Here is a 13028-nt window from a genome sequence, read left to right on the forward strand (position 1 = left end):
GGGGACGAAACAAAGTGACATAGGGCTGAATCTCAGCCACTTACAATACCAAATACACCGCGAACTCTGCACTACAGTTAGAAACACTTTACCCAACAATTGGTTATGATGTGTGAATAAGTTTGACACTCTTCACAAAAAGATTTAAAAAGAAAGAAAGAAAATTGGGTGTAAGGTTGTAAACTGTTTTCTGTGACTACTTTGCAGTTTATGCTGTGCCAAAAATTAAGTTTAAGATAAGGGCACAATAATATAATGGCAAATTTGTTTGATTTGAATGATTGATCTCATTAATTTTCTAAGTAAAATTATATATTCAAGGTATCATCTATACAAAAGTGTTAAAAAAATTGTATTCTAGAAACTACAAATCAGCAATTTTGAATTTGTTTGTTCTTGATGTTGATCATGTGATAATGATGAGTATCTGCAGCTATTTAATGACATGATCAGTGCCTTTTCTAAATCTTCAGCTACGCATCTTTGGATCATAGAGATCGCATACTCCATGAATTTTGAATCACAAGGCAGTGTAATTGGCCCCGAACTTGTAACTCCATATTCTTCCTCTGCTATTCTAAGAAGCTCAATGAAAAGCTCGCTCTTGAGATAAGCTAAAGGAATGGTAAATCGTCTTCCATCTGTTGAGTAGACGACAAAGTGGCCCTTATCAGCCACTGGACGCGGCCAGGATATCCTCTTCCTGCTTGCAGCTGCTATCTTTTGCCACTTTTTTGCCATCTTGAGGAGCTTCTTTGTACTAATCATTTTGAGGCTCAACTTTTAAGGGTGCTAAAAGAATTTTTTTCGAATATGAGGAAACAGATGTGTATGAGAATATAGCAATTGAGTTGGTTGGAAAATGTTGAGAAGATGAGCAAGTTTTATAGCATCAATGTAGAGACAAATCACTTCATCTGTGACAGCCTTGTTCACATTATTTGGAAGCAAAGCCACGCGATTAATTAAGTTTATGTTACTGTGAATGATCCCAAAACATGTAGTCCAAAGATGTTTTTTGATAATTAATATAAGCCTGTTGTTAGCCATTCAATTAGATTATTATTGTATTACAAGTGTGTGATGGCCTGGTTCTGATTTTAGCTTATCTAATATCTAATCTGTGTAATTGTTTTGTTCTTTGATGGATGTGGAAACCGAAACATCTGCATTAAATTAGCTGGTGAGTACTTGGCAGTACATTAGCAGGATGTTTACACAATAATAAATCAATTGGTTGCGAAGAGGCTTGTTTCAATGAGCAACATATTAGGCCTGTATGATCTGGGAAATGTCAAATAGAAAAGTAAATCAGACAAGGCCACATGAATAACCACATGAACTTGCTTTCGATGATTGAAAACAAGGCAGTCCCACGCCGAAGTGATATGTCTTTAGCTTGGAGCTATAAAACATTATCATTCTTCAAGGCCTTCTCATCCAAGCACTGCCAAATCATTCATCATTTTTAACATTCCAATATACTTTCTCATCATCTTCGAAAAATATTTTACTGATCTTATAACCTTCAAAATGATTAGTACAAAGAAGCTCATCAAAATGGCTAGGAAATGGCAAAGATTAGCAGCAGCCGGTAGAAGGAGGATTTCTTGGTCAAGAGCAGTGGCTGAGAAGGGTCACTTTGTTATTTATACAAGTGATAATAAACGGTTTATGATTCCCTTGAATTATCTCAAGAGCGAGATGTTCATTGAGCTCTTAAAAATGGCAGAGGAAGAGTTTGGAGTAACAAGTTCAGGGCCAATTACACTGCCTTGTGATTCAAATTTCATGGAGTACGCGATCTCCATGATCCAAAGACATGTCGCTGAGGACTTGGAGCAGGCACTAATCATGTCCTTAGCCACTTGTAGATACTCATCATTGTCAAATGACCAACAAGATCAACATAATCAACAATTATTTATCTGTAGTTTCTAGAAAATTTTCCTCAATCTTTTTGTAGATAACATATAGTTGTACAATTTTACTGAGATGATTAATGAAATTTTCTATGGAAGTTCCAATCATATGACCTTGTCATTTTAGCAGTGAACCCTTCTTTATATTTTCATGCATGCTTCATGGTTTAAACTGCAAGTAATTTACGGTTCCAGGAACAGAGGAATTTACCCTTAGGCCTTGCCTGAAATTAGTGTGGTGATCAGAGTATCTCAATTCCTGTATTACAAGCTGAGATTTAATGTTGTCAGTCAGCTACAGCACGCGGCTTGGCTATTTGGTTAACTGAACTATGACCAATCTATGTCCAAGGAATAATTATCCACTCTCAAAGTGTTTAGGGTATCTTGGCAAAATCACAGGCTTTAAGTTGATTAAGCAACAATTTTTTCTTACAACTTTTTTATCTGATATATAAATTCACTACTGCAATGACATCTCTGGTGACAAGGCAAATCAAATTGTACATTGAAATAAAATAAAAATAGTTGTGATACTTGTGAACGAAAGTAATTCTAGACAAACACGAAAGGTTAATAGGAAAAATAATATGGGACACGGAGTATGAGTATTCACCTATGTTATACGAAGTAATTGTTAATAAGGAACCATATCTGTATGCCAGATAAATATAACATTATTTATGGTTGCCTAGTTGTATGTAGGGTTAATATGTTCAATTTGAAACATAAACATATGGCCATTATAAGCTATGATATACTCGTATACGAAGTTTACTCTTAGGCCTTTCAATACCGATGTAAAAAATCTGTAAGCTGTACTGTATTTCTGTTATCATTTTGCAGTTTGTATCGCGCCAAGATTTAGATTTGAGATAAGGAGGGAACATTCATATAATGGCAAAATTGTTTGATATAGATGATTGACTAACTGCTTTCATTAATTTTCTAAGATTGTATAATCAAGGTATGTTCTATACAAGGAGAAACAAACTAAAACTATATATTAGAAACTGCATATCAACATATTTGAATTTGTTTGTTCTTGATGTTGATCATGTGACGATGGCAAGTATTTGCAGCTAGCTAACGACATGATCAAGGCCTTCTCTAAATCTTCAGCTACACGTCTTTGATTCATAGAGATCGCATACTCCATGAATTTCGAATCACAAGGCAGTGTAATTGGCCCTGAACTTGTAACTCCAAATTCTTCCTCGGCTATTCTAAGGAGCTCTATGAAAAGCTCGCTCTTGAGATAAGCTAAAGGAATGGTAAATCGTCTTCCATCAGTTGTGTAGACGACAAAGTGGCCTTTATCAGTTAGTGGTTTCGGCCAGGAGATCCTCTTCCTGCTCGCAGCTGCTATCTTTTGCCACTTTTTTGCCATCTTAAGGAGCTTCTTTGTACTAATCATTTTGAGTTTTAACTTATTAGAGTTCAAGAAGAGATTTTTTTCGAAGATGAGGAAATAGATGAGTATGAGGAATTTAGCAATTGAGTTGGTTGGAAATTGTTGAGAGAATGAGCAAGTTTTATAGCTCCAAGCTAAAGACAGATCACTTCATTGGTGACAGCCTTGTTCTTATAATTTGGAAGCAAAGCCACGCGATTAGGTTTCTGTTTCTTTGGATGATCCCAAAACATGTAGCCCAAATATGTCTCTTGATAATCTACATAAACCTCTCCTAAGCCACTCGATTAGATTATTGAATTATAAGTCGAATGGTTCTGCCTTTTCTTTTATCTAATATCTAATCTGCATTATTGTGTAGTTCTCTGATGCACATGGGAACTAAACATCTGCATTTAATTAGTTGGTACGTGCTTGGTAGTATGAAGGCATGAAGCTATCGTTTGAGCTAATTCATCAGGTAGATTGTTGAAGTGTAATGTCTTGTATCTTATCAAGCTACCCAGAATTTTTCCTTACTATCCGACATTGGAATAAGCTAACATGGGGTAGTATTTGGATCATTAAATCTAAGTTGACAGATGTAGCTAAACTCGCCGTGTTCCATATGATGTAAGGTTGTTAAAATTGTGTGAACGTTGCCTAAACAACTGGCACCATTATATATAGGCCTTAACTTATCCAGTTATCCTAAGAAATGAAATTCTGTACTGCAGGACGGATTTTCTGTACCATAAACTTGAGGCGTACCACAAAGTACCTGATAAAATCTACTATTTTCTGTATTGTTTAATACAGCAGAAAGATATCTGTTGATTTATCACCAGTTTTTTAGGTGGATCACACATAACTCGTTTATCTAATCTAAGGGAGTGTTCTTTATTGTTGCGAGTTTTCAGTTTTCTGTTCTTTGGAAAACTAGTTTCTAGAAACTACTAGAGGTACACAGGTAGTTATTCATTTTTCTGTTAGTTTTCAGAATCATCAAAAGTTATGCTACTGTATCTGAAATTCTGAACTATAACTGCAGTAGTAAATTACCATTTGTACGCTGATGAAATGAAATAAATATACTTGATTTGATATATTCATGAATCATTTCTTAGAATTTACAATGATTACTAGTACATACTTCATACAAGTTAAAAATTCTGTCAGAAAGCTATATTTTCACAAATTTTGATGATTATGATCCTCGATATAATCCGAAAGATGAGCAACAGAAATCAGCCAAGGAAAGGAGCGCGTCTTTAAGATCAAAAAATGCATAGTTTCTAACAATAAACATTGCATACTCCATGAAAACTGAATCACAAGTCAGTGTGATCGGTCCATCACTAGGCACCCCAAACTCTTCTTCTGCCATCCGAAACAGCTCTCTAAACACCTCGCTCTTCAGATATGACAAGGGAATCATAAACCGTCCTCCATCTATGGTATACGCTACAAAATGACCTTTTTCAGCCACTGCTCTTTTAGGCCATGTAACTCTTCTCTTAGGTGTAGCCTTATCTTGCCACTTTCTTGTCAACTTGAACAATTTCTTGGTACTAATTACCATGATTTTAGCTTACTGAGGCAGAAAGAGAGGGAATTAAAATGCTTAAAAACACAAGAAAACAACGCGAAATAGTTGAAGTTATATACTACACTTATTTAGGTGATTGACCAAAGGACACTCATTTAGTACTTGACTTCTAAGAAGCTGATTTTTTGGAGCAAAAACATGTGGAATAATGTAGATATGTTTTGGACTAGAACTACCAATAATGCAATGAAACTGCATTTTTTTCGTGCAAGTTTAGGCCTATATGTCTCCTATGTCCTTACAATGGCACGGCTACACGAACAATATGTGGTTCATCAGAAAAGAATAGATGGAATTGGAAGAAGGAAATGTGCCCTTTATTTCTGTATGATTGTGTTCATGTCATTTGTGTGAAACAAAACAAACCCTTGCAGTAGAATTCTACATTATCTTTAGATAATATTACACCCTTACTTGTGTTTCATCCACTGAAATTTATTCTAGTACTTCTACTGATCAATGAACCACTTCTGATAAACTCCATACATAGAAGTTATTTAAGGACTAATAACCATAATCTATAAATCAATATATATATAAAGTATGACATAAACCGCAAATCTACAACAACTTTCCCTTAAAATGTAAATCTCAGTATAACTTGAAGTGGTGTCGTGTTGGGTGTACCAGGTGTTATTATTTATAATGCCAATATTGGTTTTTTTTCTTTCCTTTTCTTGTAAGCGGACCTTGAGATGAAGGAGCGTGTTCATGACTTGCACTCAAAATTTTGGACCAAATTTATTTATTTTATTTTATTTTGGAAGGGAAACCCAAATACGTATTAACTAGGCTAAGAGTTGTCAGAATAGAAAGAACAATACCTTAATTTTGAGATTATATGAATATTATAGTCTCAAATGAGCAACACCTTAAGCTTATAGAGAACGTATTCATCGGTAAATAATATGTTAATTTCAAATTTTCTAATAAAAATTACTCATACGTTATGTAAGCTTTATTTTATTTTTTGAAAAATGGAATTGAAACGGACTTTATTAAAACAAATCAATTTCAGCCAAATTATTCCCTAATCATATTTGTAAGGTCAAAGGTGTAATTAGTTAACAAGTGGATTATATTCCATGGCTATGGGAGCTTATCTTCTCCCTCTCAATCCACTGTCTCTTACCCAACTATTAAAATTTAGGCATTGTTGAGGTCTGAAACTAGAGAGAGAAACTAGAGAGAGGTAACAATGGCGAGCCATGCGCTTCTACCCACTTCCAGCTTGGTCTCCAGGATCAAACCCACTTTTCTCATTTCCCATGGTAATTTTTTTCTTTCTCTCTCTCTATTTCTTTAAATATAATGTCTGAATTTTTACTTTTTCTTGCTCTGTAAAATTAAGTGTCATTTTAGTTTAAATTATTGCCAATTTATTGATTTATTTTACAATTGAAAGAGAAGAATTAATAATTTCATCCCAAAAACTGAAAATTTTGCTAATTATTATGGTTAATTGTATGAAACTTAATTTTGCTACCGTTTTAGGGATACAAATTCTAGGTTAGCCCAATTTCTTGAATAAAGTTTCAACCTTTTTATTGAATTTAAGGAAAGAAATTGAATTCGATTAGCTTGAGGTTAAGAATGTTGTTGGCAAAAATATGTTTGATTTAGGGAAGTAGTTTGCTGGCTACCAACTTGGAATTAACACACTAAACAGCCCAAATCCAGGCTAGAGCCGGGTTCCAGTTCAGCGGTTCTGCTAGTTCAGCGTTCAATGGACTAGGGGAAGGGCTAGACCCCTGTGATTATGATTACATTTCTAATTTTTCTACATAAAACATTGTTTACTGTTGTCTTAATTTTTGCACCATTAGTGTTTGTATAATCTTGTGTATTGCTTGTGTTTTCGCTTTTGCTATTCCTAATTTTTTTTCTTTCATGATAGGTTGTAGAAATTATGCAAGTTTGGTTATAAAGACGCTAGTTTTACCGCATTCTAGTAGATTCACTCAAGGGCACTCAAGTGTCAGACGAGCACGACCTACTAAGATTCTCACCAAAAGAGTATCAGGTTCTTGATTGTATGTTTTTCTGTCACCGATGCATATGACTGTTCCTGAGTTTCCATTGATGAGTACATTTAACTTAATTATTCAGTTTTCAGCTTCTGCACAGTCTTTGACTGAAGAAGTGGTGGAGGAAAAGCCTGTAGATGACCCCAATAGTGGGAATTCTATAAGACGGAGATTTCTTGAATTTTTTGCCACCCGTGATCATAAGGTGCTCCCAAGTTCGTCTCTTGTGCCCGATGATCCTACTGTCCTCTTGACAATTGCAGGAATGCTCCAGTTCAAGCCCATATTCTTGGGGCAGGTATTCTTTGCACCATTACCTTGCTTTTTAAATTAAAGGGAATCCATGAGCTTTATCATGTAATTATTATACTATCATCACTTTATATATTGCTGTATCATATTAACATGATGGTGTTTGTATTTCCTCCATCACTATTTTACCTTAATGACTGTTCTTGAACTTGCTGTACGCCTGTACCCTTCTAAAGATTTGTGGAGAAGCTCAAGGGCATAATTGCATCTGTGCATGTCTTTTTTTATTTTGTATGGCATGAAATTGAGGAAGGTTTTCAGCCTAAAAAGAAATGTATTCTTTGTATCAATCGTATCACCTACTAATAGAGAAGATGCTTTGAGATGTTCCTAAAATTAGAAATCTTGTTCCTTATTTTTCTTTTTTTTTTTCTTTTTTTTTATTTGACAAGATAGAAACCTTGTTCTTAAACACCCATGAAAATTCATAGCTGTATATTTACATATATAATTAAGTTTCTCAAATCCTTTGTTATCATCATGGATATATAATGGTTAGGTTCCTAGACGAGTGCCTCGAGCTACTACTGCTCAAAAGTGCATACGTACTAATGATGTGGAAAACGTTGGTCGAACAGCTCGCCATCATACGATGTTTGTAATGTGTGGGAATTTCAGCTTTGGAGACTATTTTAAGAAAGATGCAATTGCATGGGCATGGGAGCTTTCAACCAAAGAGTAAGTTGAACTAACATCTTCTGATGTTTATGAAGCATACTGCTCAAACCAGGAATACGAATGCTTTTTATTATGGGAAGTATCTATCTGTGATATTCTCCCTCCATCTTGAATTTACAAGTGGCACACTTTAAAGGAGAATTAGGGCAAAGAGATTTCTCTTGTGGAGAATCTACTAGTATGTGGAAGTGAAAACATGTAAGAACAAAAACTGTGACAGTTAAGATTCATCTGATACTGTTGAGAGTACCAACATGTTTATAAGTAACTTCAGAGTTTAATAAGGTCTATTCAATTTTTTCTCTTAATATCTTATTAATAGTACTCAACCTTTTCATGGAACCTGGAAAACTAAAATCGAAACTTGTAACAGGTTTGATTTGCCAGCAGACAGATTATGGGTTAGTGTTTATAAAGATGATGACGAAGCTTTTGCATTATGGCATGATGAGGTGAGCTGGTCTGAAAATTAACCTCTATTTTTTTTTTCTCATTTTTTACAGTTATCTTCTGTACTCTTTTCTTCTCTATTGCCTACTTCATAGTTCATATGTTTGTTAACATAACATGTAGCTGTATTCTTTTATATTACAATTTTATTTTTAAATTTTAACTGTGTTGCAGCTGTTTCTTCCCTAAAGATCCATTTTTATGTATTTTCATTCTTCTAGGCCCACTTTTTTCACTTCAAAATCAGTAGTAGCATCCATCATGATAGAGATGAATTGAACACACTTGCGCATCTGACCACTGATAGAAGTTTGGTTCAACTTTTGAAGTACATCTTAAATATTTTAATGACCATTTGAAATCCTTGGATATAAAGACTTGATGAACTTGCCATTGCTCAGGTTGGTGTTCCTATAGAGCGCATAAAGAGGATGGGTGAAGAAGATAACTTTTGGTCCAGTGGAGTGACTGGTCCCTGTGGTCCATGTTCTGAAATTTATTATGATTTCCATCCTGAAAGAGGTTCTCTGGATGTTGTATGTATATCTGTACTTGATTCTTTGTTCTAATTCATGCTCTTTTCATCACTTTTGTCGATGAAGATCAACCACGTTTATGACAGATATTGTCTGTTGACCATGTTGTTCTATGCAGGATCTAGGGGATGATACAAGATTCCTTGAATTTTACAACTTGGTTTTCATGCAGTATAACAGGACAGAAGATGGATCGCTTGAACCACTAAAACAAAAAAATATAGATACTGGTCTTGGTCTAGAAAGGTTGGCTTGTATACTTCAGAAGGTAAAGGCAGATCCTATGAATGAAGTAGATTTGGTAGTTAGCAGCCTCCTCTTCTATAGAGAATGAAATATGTTTGCTTATCTTCTTTTAAAGCATGTAGTAGATATACACTATCATATGCTTATATGGTTCTGAGTCATCTGTTCCCTGCAGGTTCCCAATAATTATGAAACAGACTTGATTTATCCAATAATAGAGAAGGCTTCAGAATTGGCGAATGTTTCCTATTCTGTTGCTGATGAATCCACAAAGACAAAACTTAAAGTATGTGGTGGCTGTATGTGTTTTCAGAGGGAGGAAAAATAAAGAGTGATCCTTGTCCTTTAAAACTTGTTATTCATCTAAAAGCTTGCTCATTTTTCAGATAATTGGAGATCATATGCGTGCTGTCGTATATCTTATATCGGATGGTGTTGTACCATCAAATATTGGAAGAGGTTATGTAGTACGTCGTCTTATTAGGAGAACTGTTCGTACAGGAAGATTGCTTGGCATAAAGGGTGATGGTAAAGGAAACCTTGAAGGAGCATTCTTGCCAATAATAGCGCAGAAAGTTATAGACCTAAGCTATGAAATTGACCCAGATGTGAGGGGCCAGGCTCCTCGTATTCTTGAGGAGTTAAAAAGGGAAGAACTACGGTTTGTGCAGACATTGGAGAGAGGAGAAAAGTTACTTGACCAGAAATTAAAAGAAGCATTATCAAATGGCAGTGCAAATGGATGTACGCCATGTTTATCTGGGAAAGATGCATTTCTTTTGTATGATACTTATGGATTTCCTGTGGAGATAACTGTAGAAGTTGCACAAGAGCTTGGTATCCAAGTAGATATGGACGAATTTAATGTTGAAATGGAAAACCAAAGGCAGCAATCCCAGTCTGCTCATAATACAGTTAGACTTGCAGTTGGAAATGATGCAGATCTAGCAGAAACCATTCCAGAGACTGAATTTCTGGGGTATGAGACCCTTTCTGCAAGGGCAAAGGTGGAAGGCTTGTTGGTGAATGGAAGGCCTGTGGAGGAGATTAATGAAGGAAATGAAGTAGAAGTCTTGTTGGATAGAACTCCGTTTTATGCTGAATCAGGTGGCCAAATAGGAGACCACGGGTTTCTCTACGTCAGCAGAGCTGATAGTCAACCAATTGGTATTGTGCAGGTGAAAGATGTCCAGAAAATTTCTGGTAGCATATTTGTTCACAAGGGAATCATAACAGAGGGTGCTTTAGAGGTTGGTCAATTAGTGGAGGCTGCAGTTGATCCCAAACTCAGGCAGAGGGCTAAGGTATGTCTTTCAGTCCGAGTAATGTTATTGTATTTACATTAGGAAGACATTGTTTAGAGGGCCCAGAGTGGGAAATGTGGTGATAGGAGAGTGAGTTATTGGAGGATGGAGGGTGAGGATTATGTGCTGATAACTTAATTTTACCATAGTAAAATTGTGTGCCTTAATACTTTCTTGACCTTTTTGTTCTACCTCGCTTTACTCGATGTATAAGTTTATATTCTTAGTAAACTTTATGCATTATGATTTTTCCAGGTTCATCATACTGCTACTCATTTGCTACAATCTGCTCTCAAGAAAGTCGTTGGGCAGGAGACATCACAGGCTGGTTCTTTGGTGGCCTTCGACCGTCTAAGGTTTGACTTCAACTTCCATCGACCAATTTCAGACAATGAAATTCTTGAAATTGAAGGGCTTATCAATGAATGGATTGGGGATGCTACACTACTTCAAACTAAAGTGATGGCACTAGATGATGCAAAAAGAGCTGGGGCTATTGCAATGTTTGGAGAAAAATATGGAGAACAGGTCAGATTCAATTCCCCAACTGTGTGATCAAAGTGTATTTTGCTAGATATTATATTCAGAAGTAAATAATGGTGTATACTCATGAAAGAGAAGTTTTGATATTTCCTCTGGTTCTCCCAATTGTATGTTTGAGGTGTAGAAATCTCAATATGCAAAAGAAAAAGGTAATGGCTTGTTTTTTACATTTTTCTTGAACTTTTTTGTGCCTAGGTTCGTGTTGTAGAAGTCCCTGGTGTATCCTTGGAACTCTGTGGTGGCACTCATGTGAGCAACACATCTGAAATACGTGGCTTCAAAATAATCTCAGAACAGGCAGTTGCATCTGGCATTCGACGTATTGAAGCTGTTGCTGGCGATGCCTTCATTGAATACATCTTAACTAGGGACAACTATATGAAGAATTTATGTTCTACCCTTAAAGTATGTTTACTGATCTTTACTGCAAAATTTTATAATCCATAGTTTATTTGCTTCTTTGTTGCTTTGACTTGGGAAATTAGCTCAATTTTCAAGTCCAAAATTTTTTTTTCATTATATGGAAATTTTTTCCTTTTGACTTGGAAGGTCTAATTGTGGGTCTGTAGATATCAATTGCACGCATATTATTCCTATTACATGAACCAGTATTATAAGCATGTGCCGTTGTGGACTTGTGGCTACTCTTTTATGAATACTGTATATGGCATGGTCTAATTCAACTCTTCTGTAAATGATGCTCCCCTTAACTAAGCAAGGTTCTAGTGTTGGGATTATTCCTTATGACCTTGTATTAAAGGAATCAAACCCCAGCAGATGCACTTTGGTGGTGTGGTTCATTTACTCCCCAAAAGTCTAGGGGCAAAAAGAAATACGTATAAAAGTTGATCCTGTTAATTCTGAATATTTATTCATATTGTTAGCATTTGGTTTATGAAGGTCAAAGCTGAAGAAGTTACGCCGAGGGTAGAAGCCCTGTTAGAAGAGTTGCGACAGACAAGAAACGAAGTTTCAGCTGCTCGTGCAAAAGCAGCTGTATATAAAGCATCAGCCATTCTTGATAAAGCCTTTACTGTAGGGGACTCAAAGATTGTCAGGTACGGAGTACTTCGCATTGTTCCAGATACCCAGAACTTACTCATAAAACTTGTCAGGATTATTTTGGCCACAACTTCATGTTTCTTCCTCATGTTAAATACAGGGTAATAGTCGAGTCTATGGACGACACAGATGCTGATTCACTCAAGAGTGCGGCTGAGTTTTTGATAGACCATATGGAAGATCCTGCAGCTGTGATCTTGGGATCTTCTCCTGGTGCAGGAAAGGTCAGTTTAGTTGCTGCATTTACACCAGGAGTCGTTAATTTGGGGATTCAAGCTGGGAAATTCATTGGACCTATTGCCAAGTTATGCGGTGGAGGTGGTGGTGGAAGACCTAATTTCGCACAAGCTGGCGGAAGGAAGCCTGAGAATCTATCAGCTGCTCTCGATAAAGCACGGGATGAAATTATTACTGTTCTCTCAGAGAAAGCAAGCTGAGGTAGAAGTTATACCATTATTGACGTTTTTTTTTTTTTTTGGCTTAGGAAAAAAAAAAAAGGATACAAATTATACAATGCACTCCCATATGAGTGCTAGTATATTGATTGCAAATATGTATAGCAAGAATAATCTTTGATAAGTGAGAAATAGAACTTCATTTTTATGTGGATTTTGAGATCTTGGACCTGTCCTTAATCTCTTTAGGATAACAGTATAGGGAGTACCTGGTACTATACTTCATAGTTCATACTTAGGGCCTGTTCTCATTGACTAAACTCAGCTAAATTGAACTGAACGGAATATTTTATAAGAGAAGGAAATTAGGAGCTGAACTGAACTGAACTGAATTTCAACGTAAGAGAACAGGCCCTAAGATAGACTAATTACGTACTCACGTGTAGCTATTATGCCCAAGCGTCGGTGATCAATGCTAATTAATGAAGAATCATCCTTTCAAAATAACAAATTAAGAATACTTCGATTCAATTTGATATGATGGTAATCGT

The 13028-nt window shown here is 35.9% G+C and overlaps 1 protein-coding gene and 4 pseudogenes across 5 annotated transcripts; 2 read left to right on the forward strand and 3 right to left on the reverse strand.

Annotated features, from left to right (window-relative positions):
• Nucleotides 1–357: 357 nt before the first annotated feature.
• Nucleotides 358–768, reverse strand: LOC145620145 (auxin-responsive protein SAUR64 pseudogene; annotated as a pseudogene).
• Nucleotides 769–1560: 792 nt separating this feature from the next.
• LOC145620146 (auxin-responsive protein SAUR64 pseudogene) lies at nucleotides 1561–2801 on the forward strand (annotated as a pseudogene).
• A 127-nt stretch (nucleotides 2802–2928) lies between these two features.
• LOC145620147 (auxin-responsive protein SAUR64 pseudogene) lies at nucleotides 2929–3312 on the reverse strand (annotated as a pseudogene).
• Nucleotides 3313–4522: 1210 nt separating this feature from the next.
• On the reverse strand, nucleotides 4523–4897 carry LOC145620148 (auxin-responsive protein SAUR68 pseudogene; annotated as a pseudogene).
• A 1118-nt stretch (nucleotides 4898–6015) lies between these two features.
• On the forward strand, nucleotides 6016–12691 carry LOC145619210 (alanine--tRNA ligase, chloroplastic/mitochondrial-like). Of its 5 annotated transcripts, XM_081673848.1 has the most exons (13): nucleotides 6016–6195; nucleotides 6822–6947; nucleotides 7041–7249; nucleotides 7763–7941; nucleotides 8315–8393; nucleotides 8793–8927; nucleotides 9046–9195; nucleotides 9349–9459; nucleotides 9560–10477; nucleotides 10733–11005; nucleotides 11216–11425; nucleotides 11921–12078; nucleotides 12183–12691. In XM_081673848.1, exons 1-13 carry the CDS (start codon nucleotides 6123–6125, stop codon nucleotides 12517–12519), a joined length of 2958 nt encoding a protein of 985 aa, XP_081529974.1. In that variant the 5' UTR covers nucleotides 6016–6122; the 3' UTR covers nucleotides 12520–12691. The 5 variants fall into 5 exon arrangements, with proteins under 5 accessions (XP_081529974.1, XP_081529975.1, XP_081529976.1 ...); XM_081673849.1 differs by lacking the exon at nucleotides 6016–6195 and having other exon boundaries at nucleotides 6825–6957; XM_081673850.1 differs by lacking the exon at nucleotides 6016–6195 and having other exon boundaries at nucleotides 6837–6947; nucleotides 7034–7249.
• The last annotated feature ends 337 nt before the right edge of the window (nucleotides 12692–13028 follow it).

This window comes from Chenopodium album, chromosome 27 (genome assembly GCF_948465745.1).
Source record: "Chenopodium album chromosome 27, dcCheAlbu1.1, whole genome shotgun sequence".
Taxonomy (NCBI): Eukaryota; Viridiplantae; Streptophyta; class Magnoliopsida; order Caryophyllales; family Amaranthaceae; genus Chenopodium; species Chenopodium album.

Bases quoted from the DNA above. Each gene is read 5' to 3' on its own strand.
- LOC145619210 (XM_081673848.1), top strand. From the start codon at position 6,123: ATGGCGAGCCATGCGCTTCTACCCACTTCCAGCTTGGTCTCCAGGATC. The intron at 7,250-7,762 runs GTATTCTTTGCA...TATAATGGTTAG, and splicing joins AGCCCATATTCTTGGGGCAG to GTTCCTAGACGAGTGCCTCG. The intron at 9,196-9,348 runs GTAAAGGCAGAT...TGTTCCCTGCAG, and splicing joins TGGCTTGTATACTTCAGAAG to GTTCCCAATAATTATGAAAC.